Source organism: Phoca vitulina, unplaced genomic scaffold (assembly GCF_004348235.1).
Source record: "Phoca vitulina isolate PV1807 unplaced genomic scaffold, GSC_HSeal_1.0 scaffold33, whole genome shotgun sequence".
Lineage (NCBI taxonomy): Eukaryota > Metazoa > Chordata > Mammalia > Carnivora > Phocidae > Phoca > Phoca vitulina.
Window position 1 is genome coordinate 2,614,108 of NW_022589736.1, and position 17,223 is coordinate 2,631,330.

Genomic DNA, 17,223 nt, shown 5'->3' on the forward strand with positions numbered 1-17,223 from the left:
TATAGGTGAACCCTGTGAGCTGAGGCTGGAGACCTCATCCACATACTGTTGGATGCAAGGCCCTTGTTTCCCCACAAGCACACACAGAAAGCCAGCCATCTGCTTTTATTTCCCCTTGCCGTAGAAACCACAGTAAAGGGGTCTTATGGCCAGCGGATGGTGTGGGCACGGGGCTCAAATGAAGCATCTTAGACCTTTGGATTCACCTGCACCGTTTTCTGCCCTTGCCTCCCCTCTGTGACTGGGCAGTAGCAGTCCCTCCTGCCCCAGGTACTGTGGTTTTCTGACTTTTCAAACTAAGAAGCAAGTAGATTTATTTTGTACACAGGGCCAGGCCCATTTGCCACATCATTGGGTTGTTTGGACCTAGGGCTCAGCTGTGTCCCAGCTGGGTACAGGCCACCAGCACAGAGCTGTCCTTGTCTGGAGGTTCATTTTTGCCTCAGCTTTTTGATGAAGGACACCTCATCCCGATTCCGGATACCGTAACTGGAAAAGGAGGAGGACTATAGTGTGTGATCTGCAGAAGGTAGGTTGGACTCCTCACGTGAAACTTGTGAGGGACCAAGAAGGAACGGGTAGGAAGAGCACTGTGTGCAGGAAGGTGAGGAAGTGGCAGTGGCCACCCTCTCAAGACCCCCATCGTGCCAGTGGGCAGCCTCTCACCCGCACACACTGCCTTCCTCTGGCTCCAGGAAGCCCTTCACTGCCCCTGGAGAGCAGTGGTCACAGTGCCCCTAGGTCTCCCATTCCAGTAGGGAGGGCCCCCAGGAACCTCCTTGCAGGAGGGTATCAGTCCAGCCAGGGACTCCCCATGTCTCGCAGATTCCCCAGGAACTGATTTAAGACTCCTTCTTCCTGGGAAGAGGCCCCAGCCCTCTGGCCGAGCTTGGGGAACTAGAGGGCAACAGACCAGATGCCTCCCAGCAGCTCAAAATGTGCCTGAACTTACTCTCGAAGCTTCTTCCTGTCCTCTGTGAGCTTCTCTCCTGCGGAGGTCAGGTAGTAGGTCCTCCACACATAGGACCTGCAAGACTCAGATGAGGATTCAGGTAAACCACAAGCACGGTCACTGGGCAGCTGGGACACAGGGGCTGTGTGTGAGACGGGCTGAGGCAGCTCTAAGGAGGCACTGCTCCAAGGGCTGTGCTGGGTAGCTGGGGGCCAAACACACCTTACGAGACAGGCGGCAGTACTGAGACACAGACAGCAGAACACCTGACCCAACAGGCGTGAGGAGAGCACCCAAGTGAAGATGGGCTGGGGCCACTGACAGCTAGCGAGGCCACTTACAGACACTAGAAATGCCCCGAGATGCCCCCCGTTTAAGAAACCCGGCTGCCCAGGTGGGGTGATGTAGATGAAAGAGCAACTGAGGCAGGACTCCCAGGCACGGAGGCACCCACCACGCCTGAAGGCTTGGGACAGGGAACTCAGAACTCACCAGTACTTTGCGGCACACATGCAACAGGCGCTCATGCGCCACCAGGCCTTCCTGCCGCTCCACTTACCAGCTGATGTGCTGAATGCCCCCTTCACGCTCCTGCCTGAGCTGCACGTATCTCTGAATGGCCTTCTTCAGATCCAGGACTGTGGCGTTCTGTACCACAACCACAGCTGCAACACAAATGGGAGGACGGCCATGGTGGGAATCCACAGCCACAGCCTCGGATGGCATGAGAGGAACCCAGAAGCTCTGTCCAGACTGTTTTGGACGGAGACTCAAGTCCAGGTGGAGTAGGCTTGTGGTTGGCCCAATACCCTGGGACACGGCCCCGAGTTTCCCCCTGAGCAGCCGTGTCCGCATCTTGCCTGTGTGGAAGCTCCGACTGCAAGGTCCAAAGGGAGAAGGCGAACACTTACGCATTATTTCTCCATCCATCTTGCACACTCGGACTGTCATTGCTTGGCCATATTCTAGTGCTATTTGGGAATTGACCTCTTCCAAAGTCACCTACAAAAAGACCAAGGGTGGAGGTGGGAACCTTGGCTCTCTTTACTATCCCAAACAACAACCAAAGAAAACAAGCTGTTACTGTCCAAAAAGCAATACCATGTTTTATGAAGGACAAGAAACAGATTTCTTGCTTATATGTTAGGGTTTCCCAGTTCCACCCACATTTTGTATTTAATGTCCAAAGTGGATAAAAGCTCGGCAAAAGAGAAGTATACAGACAGGGGGCGATGAGGTTCAGATCTGGGTTCTGGGGCTGGGTAGGAGTAAGAACACTGTCAGTCCAAGGCCCCGGGCAACACCTGAGTTGAGGCAGCTGTGCAAGATTTACCAGGGCACCAAAAAAACAGTAATATAAACATTTTGAACCAACTTAACAATACAAGTGAACTTTAAAACTCCAAGTGGGGCAAATTAGCAAAGATTTAAAGACAGGACTGTGCCGAACCAGACTGAAGGTAGATAAATGAAAAGCCATCAATACTGATCTCGTCTTCACGCCAAGATTCGCTGTCTTGTTTGCCGGAGCCTTTTTTACACGCCCTTTGAGCTTTGAAAACGGTGTATTACAAGGTCATGTATCCCGACGAGTGTTTTTTTGGGCGCCCCCTTAAATTCTGCAAGCCAGGTGAGAGCCTCGCTCGCCCCCGCCCCCCAGCCCCAGCCCCGGGTAAGACCTTCGCTGGAGCCCAGGGGCGCCTTCTTGAGGCCTCTGGGCCGCAGTCCCCCATCAGGGCCTCTCGAGTCGGTCCGCGCCTCGGCACACGGCCCCGCGGGGAACGACCCCGGACCCGGCGGCCTCCATCGCCCGCGCGCACCTGGATCGGTAGATCGCAGAGCAGCGGGTCCTGCACGACCATGGCGAGACCCTCCTGGAACACGTCCACCGCCTCGGAGTGCGGTAGCGCCTCCTCTTCGTCCTCATCGTCCTCGGGCGCCTCGGGCCGCAGAGCAGCCTCCGCCTCGGCCGGCTCCAGGGCGCCTCTCCGCTCCCGCGCTCCGCCCGCACCGCCGGCTCGCGCGCCCCACCGACGCGGGGACCGCAGTACAGCCCCTGGGACCGCCAGGGGGCGGGGCTGCCACGAGGACCAATGAGAAGCTCGAGGCGGCCTGCCGCAGCTGTTGCTGGGAGCGCGACATCGGCCTGTTCATTGGTCGGCTGGAGGGTGGGACGGCGCCCGGACCAATGGGAGCTCGAGGCGGGCCCAGCGACCGCGCCCGGCGGCCGCAGGGGCTGCCGGGAGCCTGCGGGGCCGAGCCGGCTGCCATGCTGCTCTTCTGCCCCGGCTGCGGGAACGGGCTGATCGTGGAGGAGGGACAGCGCTGCCACCGCTTCGCCTGCAACACCTGCCCCTACGTGCACAACATCACCCGCAAGGTTAGGGGTGGGGCCCGGAGCCCGCTTCCCCGCCCACCAGCCCCGCGTCCGCCTCTGCCGTCCTCGCTCTCGCCGCCGCCTGCGGTCGGCTGCGGAGCCTGTAGGGTGCGGATCCTGTGCGAATGCGGCCGTGTGTCCCTCCTCCGTGCCGCCACCTCGGGCCCCGCCCCGTCGCCTCTCCTGTGTCCCGGTCCTGACCTCGCGCTGGGGCTCCCGGCGCTGCGTTCCCGGCGGACCGTGTCCGAGCCGGTGCTGTGCTCGGGTACCCTCCGCAGCTCCCCAGCGCACCCCAGGACCCAGCAGGCTCTGACACCGACCCTCCCTCCGAGCTTGCGTGTCTGGTGCCAAGTTCTAGTGCACGCCTTGTCCGCAGCCAGACCGGTCTCTTGGGAGGGGCCCCACCGCGCACGGGGCGCTGCTGCCGGGGTCTTTGCACATGCCTTCTGCTCAGTTTACTTTCCCCCTGGGTGGCCATGCCATTCGCTGGGCCTGTCTGTACTTGAAGGGTTGCTCCGTTTAAGACCTCAGCCCCTCCCGCCATTTATCCGACTTCCCTGTCTTACGTTTTTCCATAGGACTCATTACCTTCCAGTGTACTCCGCGACTTAAAGTGTTTTGTTTATGGATACTAGGACATAAGATGTAGGAGGGCAGGGATTTTTCCGTTTTGTTGCCTTTTAGGTTCTATCTAGTCTGAATCTAGAATGTAGTGGATGTTCAGTACATGAATAATGCTTTCGGTATCATTACAACTTGTTTTCCCGTAATGATCTTTATTTGTTAGCACGCTTCTACTTTTTAGAACTAGAGAACTTCTTAATGTTGTGGGAGTTTAGGATCAGAAACTGCAGGAGAGTGAACTCTTAGGTAACCCTGAAATTTCAAGGATATTTGGTAAAATTTTGGAAGAAAGCCAAGTGTGATCTGCTTTGAAAGCGTCTGGCGGGGCTCTCCAGCTAAGTGGTGCTCTTTGGCTTTAGTTGTGTTTCGCTATCTTGGGTAATCTAGTATCCTAGAGGTGGGGGCGAAGGGGGAAGGTCCCACCTACCCGGTTTTCTTTCCTGCTCTGGTGTGTCATCCAGTCCTTGCAGAGATCTCACCGCCGTGTGGTCACTGCGCTGAAATAAAGTTCTCAGACCCCAATCTGAGCGGCCATGCAGGGCTGCCTCTGCAAGTAGAGCTGCAGCAGCTGGATTCTGCACGTAGCTTTTATTTCATTTTTTATCAGAAAAGCAAGGACAGAAGTCTCAAAGCCTGGGAAAGGAGTACAAAGGGATGGCAAATAGCTTGAAGCTGTAAAGCAGGCCTGCATCCTTCCCTACGCGCAGGCACGCAGGGAGGCAGTCATGGGATAAAGGGAAGAGTGGGATGTTTGTGCGAGCAAACGCCAGGTGCAGGAAGCGGGGCCCCTAGCTCATAACCTGTGCCCTGCCCCTGGGGATCATGGGATCCTGTTCCTACCAGACCATTGCGTTCAATAGCCTGAGAACAGGAACGCTGCTGACGTTTCAGCTGCTTCCACAATCACTCCTGAGGGCTTACAATGTATTTTCTTTCTTTTCTCCTTTTTTTAAAAGGTTTTATTTATTTGAGATAGAGTGAGAGAGAGAGAGAGAGCGCGAGCATGAATGCGGGGAGGAGAGGCAGAGGGAGAGGGAGAAGCAGACTCCCTTCTGAGCAGGGAGCCAGACACGGGACTCGACCCCAGGACCCTGAGATCACGACCTGAGCCGAAGGCAGACACTTAACCGACTGAACCACCCAGGCGCCCCTAGGATACATTTTATGAGAATAACTCCACACCACTGAATCTTCCTCTTTTGGGTGGCATCCCAAACCTGAATTCTTTAAATTCCAGTGTTGACTCCTGCTCTGTGAGAGTAGAAAGTTTGGATTCTTTTAGTAGTCTGTGTTGAAGGAAGGAAGTCTGCGGAGACACTTGAGGACAGGTAGGGTTTGGTGGCCCAGGTTTCTACTTTTCACTTATTTGGAGCCTGAAGACCTGCTGTTGTTTGTTAGGTAACAAATCGGAAGTATCCAAAGCTGAAAGAAGTGGATGATGTGCTTGGCGGAGCAGCAGCCTGGGAGAATGTTGACTCTACCGCAGGTGAGGAGGAACCTTTTCTGTTACTGAGCTGTGGAGAGGTAGGAGGCCGCTGGCCTGTGTTTGACTCAGTGTTGTAACGGGGAGGAAGGGAGGTTCTAAAAATACAAAGTGTGTTTATTTTTTCCTTAGTAATTTATTTGTTAGACAATATTGGCACAAGCCGCGGCGCTGTGCAGGCCTGGGTTAGAGTCTCACAGTGACCTCCTAGCATTCTAGGACCTTGGTGGCCTCCCTTGCCCTTTCTGGGGCTAGTCCATATTCACTGAGTGTGAGCCCGTAAAGTGAGTCATACAGCATCGGGCATCCAGTGTACTCCGTAAGAGGTAGTCATGATGATGCGACGGTGACAGGAGTAATGAAAGAGCCTAAGGAAGAAATAGGAGCTGTTTGTTCTGGTGTAGATTTTTAAAAGTCAGTGCCAGGGGCGCCTGGGTGGCTCAGTTGGTTAAGCAACTGCCTTCAGCTCAGGTCGTGATCCTGGAGTCCCAGGATCGAGTCCCACATCGGGCTCCCCGCTCAGTGGGGAGTCTGCTTCTCCCTCTGACCCTCTCCCTTCTCATGCTCTCTCTCACTCTCTCTCTCTCTCAAATAAATAAATAAAATCTTAAAAAAAAAATAAAAAATAAAAAATAAATTAAAAGTCAGTGCCAGAGAGCATTCAAGTGTTTATTTCACGTGTTGTTTCATATCTGAAAGAGGTAGACATGACCAAGGAGGGAAAGAGGAGAGCCCTAAACACACCTGTACTGCGGGGAGGAAGAGCCAACTCCTGTTTACTATTATCTTTTTTCCCCTGTAGAAGAACATCCAAATCTGATATGGTGCAATTAGCATTGGCAGAATTTGCTAAAAAAAAAAAAAAAAGATGAATTATGTACCCAGTGTTTAAAATGGTGTTTGAGAGTGTTTGAAGGTGTTATCAAGAGCAGAGGCAGTTTCTCAAAGTGAAGTCACTTTGCCTTAACATAGGTGCGGAATGTATGGTGAGATCTTTGTAAGAACAGCCTGAGGAACTGCTGCCAAAAAGGATCCCTAAATTTAAAGGGAAGTGGATTCATTGTCCACTGGGGGCTCCTCTGGGAGGCTGAGAGGGCCCAAGTGATGGAAATGCACTTAGAAGCATCTGCAGGGAGTGGACCCCGTAATGCACATGGTAGTCATAAATCACTTTCCTTGTTATGTTTCCAGCCAGTCTTCAACCAGATTTGAGAAGAAAAATGGGACCCAGCGGGGGGAGCTGGAGTGTTTTCCAGATCACAGGTCTCCCTGATTCCCTCGTTGTGAGAGCGTAGTGGGAATGATACCACTAACTGTAGCCTTAATCATGGTACAGGGTACCCTAGGCAAGGCTTGCCAGATGAATGGGGCCCGGAGAGGGTCTTTGCCGCCTTTCCATAACACCTACTTCTAGCAGGTATGTTTGGTCATGAGCATCATATTTTTTTTTTTAAATAATGTGGGTCACTTGTTTTTCTCGTTGCCAGAGCCATGTCCTAAATGCGAACATCCTCGTGCCTATTTCATGCAGCTTCAGACCCGCTCTGCAGACGAGCCGATGACCACCTTCTACAAATGCTGCAGTGCTCAGTGTGGGCACCGCTGGAGGGACTAGGCCCAGGCGGGCCCAGCCGTGCCGTTGTCTGCTTACCTCGTTCCCCAGGCTGGATTCCCAGCCAGAGCGTGAGCTGTTTGTCCCGTCTCTGCTGGCATGGCGAAAAGCTAAGCCTTTGAGGGGAGCTGGCCATGGTGCCCGCGACTGTAGCCCATCGGCAGTCAGTGGATGAGCTCAGTTAAGTGCAGGGAGATTGTGTGTGGATCAGGTATCTGTAAGTAAGTGTGATCTGTTTAATGTCCTGCTCATCGATCTCGTATGTGTATTGGCTAATAGACATTCTCTCATCATCACCCTTCTTAAATATGTACCCCGTTTGCACAGCTTATAAAGTAAAATTTTATAATGTAGTACATCGGATGTCGCTAAGTATTTAACTGTTAATTATAAACTTATTTTATCACCATCTATTCTGAATATTTAATTAAAATGGAAAGTCCAGTACTGCTTTTTCAGTGTTTTGTTTTCTTTTTTTTTTTGCCAAGAAGTATGTTTTATTTTTATTAATCATACAAATAATTTGCTATAATATCTCAGGGCAAACTGGAGAATTTGGCAGTCAGCCTGAGGGGGGGTCCCCTCAGAGACCTGCAGGCTGGTGGTGTCAGCACGGGGTGCCCGGGCCCACTGTGCAGCTTGTCACTCGTGTCCACCTTGCAGGTGGCTCTTCCTCCACATCACGACTGGGGGGTCTCAAAGATGATGAGGGTGGGGGAATCCCCTAGTTTCTTTTTTTTTTTTAACATTTTATTTATTTATCTGACAGAGAGAGACACAGCGAGAGAGGGAACACAAGCAGGGGGAGTGGGGGAGGGAGAAGCAGGCTTCCCGCGGAGCAGGGAGCCCGATGCGGGGCTCGATCCCAGGACCCTGGGATCATGACCTGAGCCGAAGGCAGACGCTTAACGACTGAGGCACCCAGGCGCCCCAGGAAATTTCACGCTGCTTCTCCTGCTCAGTGGTCTCTGGTTGGCAGGGTGTTCTTCTCCAGCGTCTCTGTTTTCTCCAGCTTGGCCTTCCCGAAGCTGGCGATCTCCCCCGTGTCCAGCTTTTGCCATTTTCTTAAAGCGATCCGTGGAGTTGTGCTCTGAGCCCAGCGCCTGGTCCTCCCACTCGTGTTGCTGCAGCAAGAGAGCGTTTTTTCAGTGTTTTAAATGTTTTGAGAAGTAGACATCAAACTACTGCCATACTTAGGACTCTCCTGGACACAGAATTGCTAATAACATGGATTTCAGTTTATCATTTCTGTTATTTCCTAGGATTGCAGTAAATTTATTAGATAGAAGATATTTCTACTTTTTTCCTTCATCTTTTCACTTGCAAAAGAAAAAGGACATCCCAGACTAGAGGGGGACGGGATGGTAGTTTGTGGATGGATTGGTTTCTTGCTCAGGACCTCGGATTTAATGACTTTTCCAAATCTCTTAATAATGAAGTCTCGCTCATGAAATCATGGGATGTGAATTCATACCTCTGATACAGATTTGTACATTTTTGGGACTTCTACCACTTTTTTATAAACAAAATTCTACCACTTTTTTATAAACAAAATTCTTCTACCACTTTTTTATAAACAAAATTCAAAATGTAATTGTAATTGAGTACAGCATTTTGTAATGGGGGTCTACTGATGAAAAGAATGGATATCGTTTTGCTGAACTGGGGTTCAAAGTTAGCATTTCTGGTCATCAAAATAGATTGTGAATATGCATCTGTGAATGCTGGTTAAGTGCAGGACAGCAAATGAGGTTAACTGTTGACATCAGCAGTAGATTGAGTAGAGTCAATACTGATGAGAGATGCAAATAATTTCCGTAGAGAATTTGCTGTAACGTGGATTAGCAGATTCCAATTCATGGTCTACTGAATTCGTGTTTTCTCAGCTCTGAAAATATTCTTGCCTGTAGTTGGTTCTACGCAGACCGTGCGCACAGGCTCACTCTTCCGTCCCTTCCCAGCTCAGGGCCGAGGCATTGACCTTTCAGAAGGACACTTGAGCAATATCAGTAACATCGGAGGATTCATCAAGAATCAAGGGAAATCACTTCGTATCATTTGCCTCATTTTTAATTGACTTGATGTTGCTCCCAGTGCCCTTAGCTTTTAGAACTGTTCTCCAAAAGGCCGAGAGTCCTAAATTTATTTTCTCTGGACACACTTCTTTAACTGCTGCAATTAAACACAAGTCACCATCAGTCAGTGGCTTTCCTGGCTTGGTTAACAAATGAGCCCCTCAGAAATTTAATTTGGTTGTTTCATTTTCGTAGTTAATTTTTTTGAAGAAATTCTGCGCCATGTCGAGAGCAGTGCCAGTGACTCGGTGCGCAGTCTGATGACAATGACCTGCTGTAGTGTCATTGGGTAGTAAACATTCCTTTGCCAGCCAGTTGGATGATGCGGTAATCTACACTGTGCCTTCAAAGGGTGACTTTCAGGGTCCCCTTTTCTGGTTTTGTCACAATGGTATGCACTGGTAATAGGGTAAGGGAAAAAAATATGTATGTACTAAATGGCTGCTTCGTGGTTAGGACTGGTAATCCTGGTGATCACCCAGGAAGGGCACTGCATTGACTTTCACAGATGTCCTTGCTTATGTGTTTTTCTTGTTTCCTGTACTGTTACGATGTATTCTTTTTATTTAAGATACTGTGTTTTTCTCTTCTATGTTTTCTCTTGGTTCTTTATTGTAGTGTGTCTCTCTCCTCCCATATTTCCTGTTTCTTCCTTGGGAGCATATTTTCCTTTATATCTTTGAGCATAGTTAGAGTAGCTACTTTCGAACCTGTGCTGATTCCAACAACTTAGTCCTGGGAGTCCGTGTCCATCAGTTACCTTTCCTCTTAAGTGTGGGTCACCTAGTTCTGTTTCTTCAATGTCTAATACTCTTGGATTTATCTTGGAAATTGTGAATGATACAGACTGTAGACACTAGATTCTGTTATGTTTCTCTGGAGAGAGTTGATTTTTTATTTATATTTAAAGCAGGCTGTAAACTCTGTGTCTCTGATGTAGGCAGCAGCTGAAACTTCCGTTCAGGTTGTTGCACCTTAGCTGTGCTGCTTGGAGTTCTCCAGTACACATGTGGCTCACAAGTATCCAGAGATTTTGGTAGAGTTTGTTTGTTTGTTTGTTTGTTTTGAGGGGTAGAGTTTAGACATAGAATTTGGTGCTCTCCTCCCTTCCAGGATTTCCTCCCATTCCAGCCTTTGTGGTCTCCACTTGAGGGCTCATGGTGTGGGTGGTGTGGTCTGATGGACTTAAGGTAGTAAATTCTAGTTCCAACAAGGTGGGGGGGACCCTGTCAGAGAGGAAACTCTCTCTCTTATTAAATGTTTTCTTCCTTTTTTTTTTTTTAAGATTTATTTGAGAGAGAGAGAGAGAGCATGAGAGGGGGAGGGTCAGAGGGAGAAGCAGACTCCCCACCGAGCAGGGAGCCCAATGCGGGACTCGATCCAGGGACTCCGGGATCATGACCTGAGCCAAATGCAGTCACTTAACCAACTGAGCCACCCAGGTGCCCTGGAAACTCTCTTTTTTATTTTTTTAAAGATTTTATTTATTTGACACGGAGAGAGCTGGAGAGAAAAAGAGACAGAGAGCAAGCACAAGCAGGGGGAACGGCAGGCAGGGGAGAAGCAGGCTTCCCACTGAGCAGGGAGCCTGACGTGGGGCTGGATCCCAGGACCCTGGGATCATGACCTGAGCCGAAGGCAGACGCCTAACTGACGGAGCCACCCATGCACCCCTCAGCTCAGATTTTTCTGACCATCATTTTAAAAAAATATTTCATTCATTTGGGGTGCCTAGGTGGCTCAGTTCTTAAGTGTCTGCCTTCGGCTCAGGTCATGATCCCAGGGTCCTGGGATCGAGCCCCACATCGGGCTCCCTGCTCCGCGGGAAGCCTGCTTCTCCCTCTCCCGCTCCCCCTGCTTGTGTGCTCTTTTGCTGTGTCTCTATCAAATATATAAAATCTTTAAAAAAAAAAAAGATTAAAAAAAATTTAATTCATTTATCAGATTATTTTCAGAGTGTATACCCTGAATTTTGATTCAAGAAAGTTGGTATGCTGTTTATGTTTTTTTTTTTTTAAGATTTTATTTACTTGACAGAGAGCACAAACAGAGGGAATGGCAGGCAGAGGAAGAAGCCCGTTGTGGGACTTGATCCCAGGACCCTGGGATCATGACCTGAGCCAAAGGCAGACGCTTAACCGACTGAGCCACCCAGGCGCCCCGGAAACTCTTTATAAGGATACTAGAGAAGCTCCAGTCAATATAAATGTATGTACTTGTAATAGGTAAGATGGGGGCCAAGCTGACTGAAATTTAAATATTAGAAAGATGCATGGGGGCGCCTGGGTGGCTCAGTCTGACTCTTGATTTTCGGCTCAGGTCATGATTTCAGGGTCATGAGATAGAGCCCTGCTTCAGGGCTCTGCACTGGGTGTGAGTCTGATTAAGATTCTCTCCCTCTCCCTCTGCCCCTCCCCACCTCAAAAAAAAAAAAAAAAAAGATGTGTGATTTATGTTTCTGTCCATTCCTAAGGTGTTTCATGGGCTTAAACTTTTGATTTCATCTCTTTGTGGGTCCTGGTTGTTCTCAGACTCCAGAGCTGCAGCTCTGGGCTATCCAAACCTTACCCGAGATGTGTTGATGCACAGAGCACACACGCACACTGAAATGTGACCTTATTTGGTACCCCAAAGAACATACCGCCAATAAGTAAATGAAAAGATGCATATCTTCACTAATTACCCGTGAAGTGTAAATGAAAGCAACATTGAAATATGTTTGCCTATCAGATAGGCAAAGATGAAAAAAACTGATAATGTACACTGTTGGTGACAGGCATTCTTAAACTTCTGGTAGGAGCAGAAGTTGGTACGTTTTTGCAGTGCCACTTGGTAGTATCAGTATTTTAAAATACTGAACTTTATTTTTCTTTATTTTTTTTTTATTTTTATTTTTTTTAAAGATTTTTATTTATTCATTTGAGACACAGATACAGAGAGAGAGCATGAGCAGGGGAGAGGCAGAGGGAGAGGGAGAAGCAGGCTCCCCGCTGAGCCAGGAGCCCAATGTGGGGCTCGATCCCAGGACCCTGGGATCATGACCCGAGCTGAAGGCAGATGCTTAACCATCTGAGCCACCCAGGCGCCCCCCTTTATTTTTTTTTTAAAGATTTTTAAAATTTATGTGACAGAGAGAGATACAGTGAGAGAGGGAACACAAGCAGGGGGAGTGGGAGAGGGAGAAGCAGGCTTTCCGTGGAGCAGAGAGCCCGATGTGGGGCTCAATCCCAGGACCCCGGGATCATGACCTGAGCCAAAGGCAGACGCTTAACGACTGAGCCACCCAGGCGTCCCATTAAAATGCTGAACTTTAGATCCCATAGTCCTACTCCTAGAATTATTTGTACAGAGGTACTCACTCTGGTGATTAAAGATCCATGCCCAGAATTGTTTACTACCTTTGTTTAAAATTGCATATATGCACTGGAAATTAACATAATGTTACACGTCCTGTTTCAAAAAATAAAAATAGTATATATAAGCAGCAATCCAAATGTCTTATCAGTAGGATTATTGAACCATGGCATATGCTACCATTAATGGTTTTTATGTGCTGACCTAGAAGGATGTTGAAAATAGCCAGAGGAACAAGGAGTCTGCAAAGCTCAGCACAGTATGAGCCCAGTAAAGTGTGCGTTTGTTGGCGCTTCATCTTTGTCCAGAAGGACTTGCACCTAACTTCGCACAGAGGCTCTCTCTGGGGTGAGATAAAGGGGACTCATTTTTTATTTTGTATTATTTGTTTTTCTTTAAATGAGAGTGCATCACTTTTGTGTTTAACACCCTCTCCAGGGGTGTTTCTTGGAAGGAATACAGCACACACTCTGGCAATCAATGGACAGATCCCCAGAGTCCATGTTTGGCAACCTTCAGTGTCGTGGGGAATGAAGGGTCATCCCACCTCCTAATCCCCGGGGTTAGGCTTAGTGGTGGTAGTTGTCTCTCAGCCCCCTTGGGACAGCTGCTGTGCTCTGCGTTGTGGTTTCAGATGTGGGCGGCCTGTGTAAGCCCGCCATGGGAGGCTCACGTCACTGCTCACTGCAGTTATATCCTGAATCAGGCTCAGAGGCTTTGCTGCAAACACAGGGACGGTCACCTCCAGGTCTGGAGGGTTGGGGGCCCCTCAGACTTGCCATGGGGCCCAGCAGATGCATCTGGGAAGGTGAGTCTGGCCGTCAAGTCAGCCTGAGCTGGTGGCAGAGAGGGCGGACTGCCTGCCATCCCTGGGCCCCAGGAAGAGCCTGGGGATGAACCTTGGAAGCCGTTAGGGGCATCACCCTGGTCTTACCTCCTCCAGTGTCCTGGGCTTGGGTGTCTCCCAGAGACAGCATGTTGGCCATATTTGCTGAAGAATGACAGGCTGTTGCTTCCAGGCCTGAGTATTGCTGGGCAGAGGGAAGGGTACTGAGTTTGTTAGGCAGAGTTTTTCGGTGCGGAAGAGACTTTGCTTCCTCAGTAACTGAGCGGGGGCTCGTCCTGGGGCCAGATGGTCTGAGCTGTGGTGGCCCGGAGTGGAGGTGAGGTCCAGGTGGTGGGGCTGGCAAAACCCCTTCAAACTCCCATGTCCGTGGGGGGCCTTCACGCAGAAGAGGAGCCAGAGTCCGGGGATCCCCCCTTGGAGCTGTGGGCGGGCAGCAGGTGAGGGTGGGATCCCAGAAGGGAGGTCAGCTCGGCCAAGCAGAGGAAGGGGAGGTGAGGGTGTGTGCTCAAGTAACGTCCCAGAGCCCTCTTCCCAGGGGTCTGGACCTTTAACACTGTCTAGAGGCACGGTCAGCATCTGTAGGGGTGTTCAGGATGCATTTCTTTTCCTGTTGGGGCTAGGTGCAGGGGGCACAATGTAAACCGGACGGGTCTCGCCCTGGACGAGCCTGGTGTTAAGAGGTAGCATAACAGTGGGCTTTGCTGACATGGCTGCAAAGGGGCTGTGAGGGGGTTTCTGGGCAGAGGAGGTCAGTTAACAGGTGCGGGAAGAGCAGGTGCATCATCTTCCCCCCTTTCGCCCCCAGGCCCCCCAGAACCCTTATTCTAGACCTTTCCCACAGCATTACCTGTTCCCCTGCTCCTTTCCTGAGCTAACTGGCCTCGCTAGGGGGTGTCTGGTCTGGCCACACAGACACTGGGGGGCTCAGGAAGACTTCATGAAGGAAGAGGCACGTGATCCAGAAGGAAGTCAGTATGACGGGGATTAGACCCGCAGGGGACCCAAAATGAGTTCGATTGGACCCCCTCTGTCTGTGCCCCTCAGACCTCCATCCTCAGCTTCTTCCTTCTGCCCTGGGGCCCTCCCCCGTCCGTGTCTTTGTCCACCTGAGGCGGCGTCTGGGCCCAGCTTGTCCATCTCCATGGCCCCCAGACATGCGCCTTCCAGGTGCAGCCGCCCCTCCTGCTCACCCCTCTCAGGAAGCATGTGGAAGGTGCTCCCTGGGCCACCTCTCCCTCCCCTCAGCCTTCTCTGCACCTTGCCTGCACTCACCCCACCCGGCCTTCTGCCTCCACCTCTCCTGCCTGCTGTCCGCATCGCTGTAGGAAGCTCAGTCTTCCAGCCCTTTCTGCCAACAGTACTGGCGGTTCCCACCAGCGTTAGAGTTGCCCACATGCACTTGTGTGGCCTAGAGCTGGGAGGGGGGACTCCTTCCACCTCCTGTCCCACTTTTTAGCACAATCCCCATGTCCTCATGTATCTGGTTCTTGGGAGCCAGGGTCTGAATTTCTTCCTCCTTCCCCAGCGGAGAGAAGAAAGTGCTAGATAAATGCGCACTGAAAGAGCAACCTCCATTCCCCTGGAGGGAATTTGATGGATATCACTCCCTTAAAAATAGAGTATGTGTAGGAGGGGACAGTAAGTGGATGCAGGAATTGGCGTGAAGCCAGCTTGGAGGGCGTGTTAACAAGGGCGCCCTGCTCTGGCAGGGAGTCCCCTGGCATCAGGTGAGTACTCAGGGTGTGAAGGCCGGGAGGGTGAGGGGCTGTGTCTGCAGGTCTGGCAGTGTGTGTGGGTTCTGATGCAGGGGTCCAGCTGCAAGGCCCTAGCGGTCAGACCTCACGGCCAGACCTTGACCCTGAGATCATGGAGGAGATGGGTCCTGAGATGGGCTGAAGGCAGTGTCCACAGACCTGAGGGGGGGCGGTGCCGGGTGGTGGCGTCAGTCATGCTCCCCAGCAGGACTGTCCCAAGGGGGAGACACTGGCTTCGGTCCTCCTGCTCTGACAGCCATCCTGCAAGATTGTCTGGTGTTGTCTGAGCTGTGATTAGGTCTCCCTGGTGTCATCCCAGGGCCTGTTCCAGGACCAGGGGTATGTGGATGAGGGTTTCCACACCGCCCGGCCTAGTGTCTGTTGTCAAGGATGTGGGTAGCCCCGAGGAAAGACAGACCAGTGGTGCCCTGGGCACGGTGGGTAGCTCCTGGGCTTGTGTGGCAACTGGTTGGACATGTGCCAAGAACAGAGGTACCAGGTGCTGGTGTCGGGCAAGTTGCTGCTGCCCCTGGTCTTGGCTTCCGCACCTGGGGGGTGGGGCGGCAGCCCGCCTGCCCAGCTCACTTTGCAGACACAGAAGTGTTCTCTGTGGAAAGAGTTCTCAGAGGAGAAGCGGCCCTGTGTCGGTCTCTGCTGCTCACCCAGAGTGGGTCCTGGCCCTGGTAGCTCTCGGTCGTCCCTGCGCTGGGGCCTGCTGAGCTTGGAGCCACCCCACCCCATGCTCTCGAACCATCTGCTCCTGGGCTGTGGCAGGGCTGGCCCAGTTCTGCAGAGACAGAGGGGTCCCTCCACCCGGGGCCTGGGTCCGCTCTCAGCTGGGGAGTGGCTGCCGTGCCTCAGGCCCCCCAGATCTTGGTGCTCACTCTGCTTCTGTCATCATGCACCCTGACCGTGGGCTGATGTCAGGCTGCTTTGTCATCTCCACCCAGTCACTGTGCGTGAAGGGGCAGATGCTGTTGGGGTAAACTTGCTGCAGCCTCCCGTGCTGTGGCTGGTGGTGCCGGATGATGAGGGTGCAGTCTTCCTGAGCCTGGATCTTAATGGGGGTCTGTCCTGTGGGTGCACGGATAGGCTGCTGGGCGTTGGGGTGCTGTCTGCTGCCTGAGTGTGTGCGTGCTCCTCGAGGGCTTACGTGCTGTGGTCTGTGAGCACATTTGCTGCTTTTTTGCCTCCTTATCACCCATCAGGCTTGCATAACCAGGCTGGCCCTGCTTCCTGCTTAGGAACTATCAGCGCACCATCTGGAGCTACAAATGGGGTGATAGGACATCAACAGCCTCCCTGCACCCAGGCACTTCCTAACACCCAGCCCCTTGGTCTCCAGCTAACCTCCGGTCCCCCCCAGGGATCCTGTTGCTCAGGCTGGCACTCCAGCACCGCGAGCCTTGCTCCCCTGAGGTGCTCCCGCTCGCAGGGCAGGTGGCTCAGAACAAGGGTGTGGCCGACAGAGCTTAGGGAGTGCTGTCTGTTGCACGGACACCCCTCCGCCGTCCTCCTACGTAGTCCTGAGTCAGAACACTGGAATGGGTCTCTATTTAAGGATACAGCAGGGAGAGAGGATGTGTAGATGTTGGCCGTGTGACCCTGGGCAAGGCGTTTGCCCTCCTTGGGACTCAGCTTGCTTGTCTGTAATTGGGACCGTCTCCCCACCTCACAGGCTGCTGTGGGAACGCAAGCGTACGATGCGTGCTACACAGTCGGCACAAAGTTCCCGTGACCCTGCCTCCCTGTGTGACAGGACCCGGGCCCCGCGACCGGGGTTCTGTGCTGGCAGAGGATGCCCATCCCAGAGAGGAGCCTTCGAGGCCGACTCACACACACAGCTGGCTCAGAGTCCAGAGCCCACCAGGAGATCTGTGTTCAGGGCACCATGCTATACACTGTAGCCATATGGATCTTTCAGAGCTTCAGTTTCTTAGGAGTGCAGCTCAGGCCGTGGTGCCCAATCCCTGAGATGGGACATGGGGAGGGTATAGGTGGTGACCTGCTCAGAGCTCTCAGTGAGGAGCATGCCCCACAGGGAGCAGCCCTCCTGGGTAGGATCTCATGGGGAGCATGCCCCACAGGGAGCAGCCCCCCTGGGGAGGATCTCATGGCGAGGATCTCATGGGGAGCATGCCCCAC

At 52.0% G+C, this 17,223-nt stretch overlaps 3 protein-coding genes across 4 annotated transcripts in view; 2 read left to right on the forward strand and 1 right to left on the reverse strand.

The window, feature by feature from the left end:
• Positions 1-75: 75 nt before the first annotated feature.
• SNRNP25 (small nuclear ribonucleoprotein U11/U12 subunit 25) lies at positions 76-2,985 on the reverse strand. The gene is made up of 5 exons (XM_032425801.1): positions 2,773-2,985; positions 1,864-1,954; positions 1,512-1,617; positions 953-1,027; positions 76-489 (listed from the first exon to the last, which is right to left on the reverse strand). The coding sequence occupies exons 1-5, from the start codon at positions 2,812-2,814 to the stop codon at positions 432-434; spliced, it is 372 nt and encodes a 123-aa protein (XP_032281692.1). The 5' UTR covers positions 2,815-2,985; the 3' UTR covers positions 76-431.
• A 201-nt stretch (positions 2,986-3,186) lies between these two features.
• On the forward strand, positions 3,187-7,495 carry POLR3K (RNA polymerase III subunit K). Its single transcript, XM_032425788.1, has 3 exons — positions 3,187-3,332; positions 5,352-5,439; positions 6,924-7,495. Exons 1-3 carry the CDS (start codon positions 3,222-3,224, stop codon positions 7,049-7,051), a joined length of 327 nt encoding a protein of 108 aa, XP_032281679.1. The 5' UTR covers positions 3,187-3,221; the 3' UTR covers positions 7,052-7,495.
• Positions 7,496-13,179: 5,684 nt separating this feature from the next.
• The window catches only part of IL9R (interleukin 9 receptor), an 11,571-nt gene continuing 7,527 nt past the window's right edge, over positions 13,180-17,223 (forward strand). For both annotated transcript variants that reach the window (XM_032426090.1, XM_032426091.1), the window contains exon 1: positions 13,180-13,285. In XM_032426090.1, the coding sequence (XP_032281981.1) occupies positions 13,258-13,285 (28 nt within the window). In that variant the 5' untranslated portion in view covers positions 13,180-13,257. The remainder of the gene's footprint in view (positions 13,286-17,223) is intronic.

What these genes read in the sequence shown, in the direction of transcription:
- SNRNP25 (XM_032425801.1), bottom strand. Translation starts at nt 2,814, where the DNA reads ATGGTCGTGCAGGACCCGCTGCTCTGCGATCTACCGATCCAG. An exon ending in GATGGATGGAGAAATAATGC is followed by an intron (nt 1,618 to 1,863) that starts GTAAGTGTTCGC and finishes TTTGTGTTGCAG; the next exon opens with CTGTGGTTGTGGTACAGAAC. An exon ending in GACAGGAAGAAGCTTCGAGA is followed by an intron (nt 490 to 952) that starts GTAAGTTCAGGC and finishes CTCCTTTTCCAG; the next exon opens with TTACGGTATCCGGAATCGGG.
- POLR3K (XM_032425788.1), top strand. Translation starts at nt 3,222, where the DNA reads ATGCTGCTCTTCTGCCCCGGCTGCGGGAACGGGCTGATCGTGGAGGAG. An exon ending in TGCACAACATCACCCGCAAG is followed by an intron (nt 3,333 to 5,351) that starts GTTAGGGGTGGG and finishes GTTGTTTGTTAG; the next exon opens with GTAACAAATCGGAAGTATCC. An exon ending in GAATGTTGACTCTACCGCAG is followed by an intron (nt 5,440 to 6,923) that starts GTGAGGAGGAAC and finishes TCTCGTTGCCAG; the next exon opens with AGCCATGTCCTAAATGCGAA.